This window comes from Otolemur garnettii, unplaced genomic scaffold (genome assembly GCF_000181295.1).
Source record: "Otolemur garnettii isolate 467f Iridium unplaced genomic scaffold, OtoGar3 scaffold00001, whole genome shotgun sequence".
Lineage (NCBI taxonomy): Eukaryota > Metazoa > Chordata > Mammalia > Primates > Galagidae > Otolemur > Otolemur garnettii.
Genome location: NW_003852396.1, coordinates 72,568,846 through 72,574,587, shown reverse-complemented (window position 1 = coordinate 72,574,587; position 5,742 = coordinate 72,568,846). Strand labels below are relative to the sequence as shown.

At 48.7% G+C, this 5,742-nt stretch overlaps 1 protein-coding gene across 1 annotated transcript in view; it reads left to right on the top strand.

The window, feature by feature from the left end:
* The window catches only part of RAPSN (receptor associated protein of the synapse), a 10,749-nt gene extending 10,074 nt beyond the window's left edge, over positions 1-675 (top strand). Inside the window, exon 7 of the mRNA XM_012802945.2 lies at positions 406-675. Coding sequence (XP_012658399.1) covers positions 406-660 — 255 coding nt within the window. The 3' untranslated portion in view covers positions 661-675. The remainder of the gene's footprint in view (positions 1-405) is intronic.
* Positions 676-5,742: the final 5,067 nt, after the last annotated feature.

Below are 5,742 nucleotides of genomic sequence, written 5' to 3'. Positions count from 1 at the left end.
AAAAAAAAAAAAAAACTTCCTGAATATTGATTCATTGAATCCTCCCAGCAGCCCATCTAGAGATGGCCATTATCGTCACCATAATCCCCAAAGAGAAGTCAGAGAGGCCCCTCAAAGTCATGAGATCTGACCCCCTGGGCCATACCTGTCCCAGGGCTGTGGCAGAGGCTGAGCTCCATCTGGACTGGGCTGGAGGCCCCTGAGCCAGTCAGTGGCTAAGGAACAAGCTAGATGCAGCACCAGCCTGGGGAAACTAACAGGGGGCCCTTTCCTGGCCCGAGGCTGGACAGTGGCCCGGGACACTTTCCAGGCCCTGCAGAGGGCAGGGGAGGAAGAGACAGCAGGGCCAGGGGCCAGGTGGAAGAACAGCTTCAGGGGAGTGGACAGAGCCTTTTGCCCCCCCAGGTGCCTACAGAACAATGGGACCCGGAGCTGCCCCAACTGCCGCCGCTCTTCCATGAAACCTGGCTTTGTGTGACTCCCTGCAGCATTCTTGGGCTTCCGCCTTGCCTGTTCATCCTGTGTGGCACATGTAATTACATGCTGGAGGCCCCTGTCCGCTCCTGGGGTAGCAGCCAGCACCTGGGCCTGCCCACTGCTGCTCCATGGGGCCCTGCTGCCGTCCTGCCCCTTTGTACTTTGCTCTTTATAGAAAAATAAACTGTTTGTACCTGGTCCCCGTGATTCTTTCCTGAGGTCTGAGGTCTGAGAAGCTGGGGGAGGGTGGAAGTGAGGCTCCCAGGGGAGCTCCCTCAGACACAAGCACTCCCCCTGCATTGATGTCCCAGTCCTCCTGCCACCCTGCCAGGCACTTGGTATGCCAGAGCGACCACCCAGAGATGAGATCCCTGTGTGAGAAGCTGACACTGAGGGGTTGGCAGAGGGGTATGATAAACAATAAGCATAACAAGCAACGTGGAAAGTCTCGTTAGAAGGCTTTTATGGACTGACTGTGTCCCCCCAAACTCATATGTTGCAGACCTAGGCTACTCCATTTGGGCTGCTACATGTATAACGAAACATAGACTGGGTAGCTTATAAACAACAGGCATTTGTTCCTCACAGTTCTGGAGGCTGGAAAGTCCAGGATCAAGAAGCCAATAGATTTGCTGTCTGGTAAGGGCTTGTGTTCTGGTTCATAGATGGTGCCTTCTTTGTGACCTCACAGGGTGGAAAGGGCAATGCAGCTCTGTGGGGTCCCTTTTTTTTTTTTTCCAGCAGAGTCTCACTATGTTGCCCTCAGTAGAGTACAACATAACTCACAGCAACCTCAAACTCTTGGGCTTACGTGATTCCCTTGCCTCAGCCTCCCAAGTAGCTAGGACTATAGGTGCCCACCACCACACCCAGCTGTTTTTTGTTGTTGTTGCAGTTGTCATTGTTGTTTAGCAGGCCCAGGCCGGGTTCAAACCTGCCAGCCTCGGTGTATGTGGCTGGTGCTGTAACCACTGTGCTATGGGAACTGAGCCATAGGGTCCAGTTTTTTATTACAAGGGCACTAATCCCATTCATGATCACCTTTTTTTTTTTTTTTTTTGAGACAGAGCCTCAAGCTGTCCCCCTGGGTAGAGTGCCATGGCATCACAGCTCACAGCAACCTCCAACTGCTGGGCTCAAGCAAGTCTCCTGGGCTCAAGCAAGTCTCCTGCCTCAGGAACCCAGGTAGCTGGGACCACAGGCGCCCTCTACAATGCCCTGCTATTTTTTGGTTGCAGCCATCATTGTTGTTTGGCGGGCCTGGGCTGGATTCGAACCTGCCACCTTGGGTGTACATGGCTGGCGCCTTAGCCACTTAAGCCACAGGCGCCGAGCCCAGGATCACCTTTCAAAGGCACACTTGCCTAATATGGCAGCTTTAGCAGAGTAATATGAAAGCAATAAATGCTTTGGGACTGTGAAGAGTAGAACATGGTCCCTCTTCTTCATATTTGTCTCCTTCCCTTCTTCTCCTAAAACCATTAGGTATGATAGAGCAAGATAATCCTCCGTGGGGAGGGGTAGCCTAGTGTAGGGCACTGAAACCCAGGCGGGGTGAGAGGGTGGCCACACAGTGTGGGGAGTCAGAACCTGTGGGAGAGAGGAGGAAGTCCACACGTAGCAGTGACGCATCCTAAAGCGTCAGAGACCAAGCTGGGAAAGGAGCAGCCACCTGGCATGAGCCATTGGAGCCTGTCCAGGCCAAGGGAGCATCCAGAAGGTGAAGGTCTGTCCTCGAGTGGAATGACTAGGGCATGCCCATGGGGCCATGGTTTGGCACAGGGCATTAGAACCACGATGGAGCGAAGAGAAACATGTGCAGGGAAAGCAGCAACAATGGAAGACTGCACACACAGAGGAGGATTGGTCAGATAATATATTAAAGACAACGGCCAGGCACGGTGGCTCAGGCCTATAATCCTAACACTCTGTGTGGCTGAAGCGAGAGTTCTGGTTCATAGATGGTGCCTCCTTAGTGTGACCTCATATGGTAGAAAGGGCAATGCAGCTCTCTGGGGCCCCATTTTTTATTACAAGGGAACTCATCTCATTTATGATCCCTTGAGCTCAGGAGTTTGAAACCAGCCTAAGCAAGAACAAGACCTCATCTCTACTAAAAATAGAAAAAAAAAAAAGGGCCAGGCACAGTGGCTCATGCCTATAACCCTAGCACTCTGGGAGGCCAAGGCGAGTGGACTGCCTGAGCTCACAGGTTCAAGACCAGCCTGAGTCAGAGGGAGACCCTGTCTCTAAGAATAGCCCAGCATTGTGGCAGGGGCCTGTAGTCCCACCTACTCGGGAGGCTGAGGCAAGAGAATTGCTTAAGCCCAAGAGTCTGAGGTTGCTGTAAGCTGTGATGCAAGGAACTCTACTGACAAACAACAAATAAAAATGTTATAATGAACAGCTAGGTCAGGCAGCTCCTGTGGCTCAAAGGAGTAGGTCGCTGGCCCCATATACTGGAGGTGGCCGGTTCAAACCAGGCCCTGGCCAAAAACTACAAAAAAAAAAAAAGAAAGAAAGAAAGAAAGAAAAAAGAAGAAAAGAAAGGTTACGCACAGTGGCTCACACCTATAATCATAGCATTCTGGGAGGCCAAGGTGGATGAATACCTTGAGCTCAGGAGTTCTAGATCAGCCTGAGCCAGAGCAATACCCCATCTCTAAAAATAGCTAGGCATTGTGGCAGGTGCCTGAGGCAAGAGAATCACTTAAGCCCAAGAGTATGAGGTTGCTGTCAACTGTGACACCACAGCACACTCCTGAGGTGAGACTCTGTCTCAAAAAGTAAGATTCTATCTAAAAAAAAAAAAAGGAGAGGGGATATTTAGATAGTCCCAAAGTACTTTCCCACAAAATATTAATTTTGAAGACTCACAGAGGAGAAGGTTGGCGGATACCAGCTACAACTGAGAGAGGTTTCCACCTCCAGTAAGCGGACAAAATGAAATCAAATGCTACCTGAAAGATTGCAATGCAGAGGCCAACATCCCTTCCGTGATAATGCTGCCTGAGATTCACAACCCGAAACTATAATCATGAGGAGACACCAGATGAATACAAATTTAGAAACACTCTGCAAAGTAATTAAATTCTTCAAAAGTGTCAAGGTTATGAAGGACAGACGGTGAAACTGTTCCAGATGGAAAGAGGCTACAGGGCACTACAACTAAATAGTGTGCTGGATTCTGGGCTAGATCTCTTTGCTAGAATGGGTGTTATTGGGACAACTAGTGAAACTTGAATGGGATCTGAGGGTCAGATGGTGGCAATTTTGGTGTTAACTTTCTGACATTGAAGGTGGTATTGTGGCTAGGTAGGAAATTCTCACTAAAGCCTTCTGGAGATGTGGTATCAGGTCTGCAGTCGACTCTCATCTAGATCAAGAAAAAAAGCTATCTGTACTCAAAACTAATTTGAAACTAGTAGATAAACAACCCCAGGCCCACACAAGAGAAAAACAAAATTAAATTCAAGGGGTGGAGGGAGGAAGGGAGGAGAGGGGCTAGGTAAGCTGCCCTCTAATGGGTACAAAGTAGGGGTATATGGCACACCTCCTGAGTGAAGGACTCAATGATAACTCGAACTTTACCTAACAAACACAAACACAAACCTAATTGTATATACCCTTATATTAATCTTGAAAACAAAATGCTATCTGCGGCTCACCCCTGTAATCCTACTACTCTGGGAAGTCCAGGAGACAGGATTGCTTGAGGTCAGGAGTTAGAGACCAGCCCGAGCAAGAGTGAGATCCTGTCTCTACTAACAATAGAAAAATTAGCTCGTCATGGTGCACATGCCTGTAGTCCCAACTACTTGGGAAGCTGAGGCTGGAGCATCGCTTGAGCCCAGGAGTTTGAGGTTGCAATGAACTATGCTGAGGGCACTGCACTCTATCCAGGGCAACGGAATGAGACTCTGTATCCAAAAAAAAAACTATTTGTATTGTATTTGTAAGTTTTCAGTAATTTGAGATTATTTTCCTAACAAAAATATATAACTAGGGGCTAAGCAGTGGCTTACAAATGTAATCCCAACACTTTGGATGCTAAAGTAGGAGGATTGCTTGATGCCAGAAATTTGAGACCAGCCTGGGCAACATAGTGAGACTCTGTCTCTACAGATAAATTTCTTTTTTTTTTTTTTTTGAGACAGAGTTTCTGTCACTGTGGCCTCATCATAGCTCACAGCTCACACTCTTGGGCTCAAGCAATCCTCTTGCCTCTTCCTCCCAAGTAATTGGGACTACAGGCACTTGCTATGACACCTGGCTAGTTAGGCTGGTACTGAACTCCAAAGCTCCAACAATCCACCCACCTTGGCCTCCCAGAGTGCTGGAATTGCAGGCATGAGCCACCGTGGCTGGCTCTACAAATAATTTTTTTTTTTTGTATTTTTTGGCCAAGGCTGGATTTGAACCCGCCATTTCTGGCATATGGGGCCAGTGCCCTACTCCTTGAGGCACTGCCCCCTACAAATAATTTTAATAAAGTAAAATTTTAAAAAGTGAGAGTCACTCTGGGAGGCCAAGATGGGGGATTGCTTGAGCTCAGGACTTCAGGACCAGTCTGAGCAGAGTGAGACCCTATCTCTAAAAATAGCTGGGCATTGTGGAGGGCACCTGTAATCCTAGCTACTTGGGAGGCTAATACCAGAGGATCACTTGAGCCCAGGAGTTTGCGATTGCTGAGAGCTATGATGCCATTGCACTGTACCAAGGACAATAAAGTGAGACTCTGTCTCAAAAAAAAAGGGTGAGGGAGGAGTAGAGCGCCAGCCCCATATGCCAGAGGTGGCAGGTTCAAACCCAGCCCTGGCCAAAAAACTGCAAAAAAAAAAGGATGAGGGTCCAGTGGGTTCTTTTATAAAATATATATATACGTATATCTATAGATATATAGATAGAAGAAGGGGAGGGAGCACGGGCTATGGTGTTAGAGTCGCTGTAAGGTAGATCTCATTGAGAAGGTGGCATCTGAGCCAAGACTTGAGAAAGGTGAGGTGGTGAACCAAGTGGGTATCCTGGAAAAAGCATTCTAGGAAAAGAGACCAGGTGCCTAGACCAGAGCTTGCCTGACATGGTCAAAGAACAGCAAGGAGGGCTCAGCGCCTGTGGCTCAAGTGGCTAAGGCGCCAGCCACATACACCTAAGGTGGTGGGTTCGAATCCAGCCCAGCCCACCAAAACAACAATGACGGCTGCAACCAAAAAAAATAGCCGGGCGTTGTGGCAGGCGCCTGTGGTCCCAGCTACTTGGGAGGCT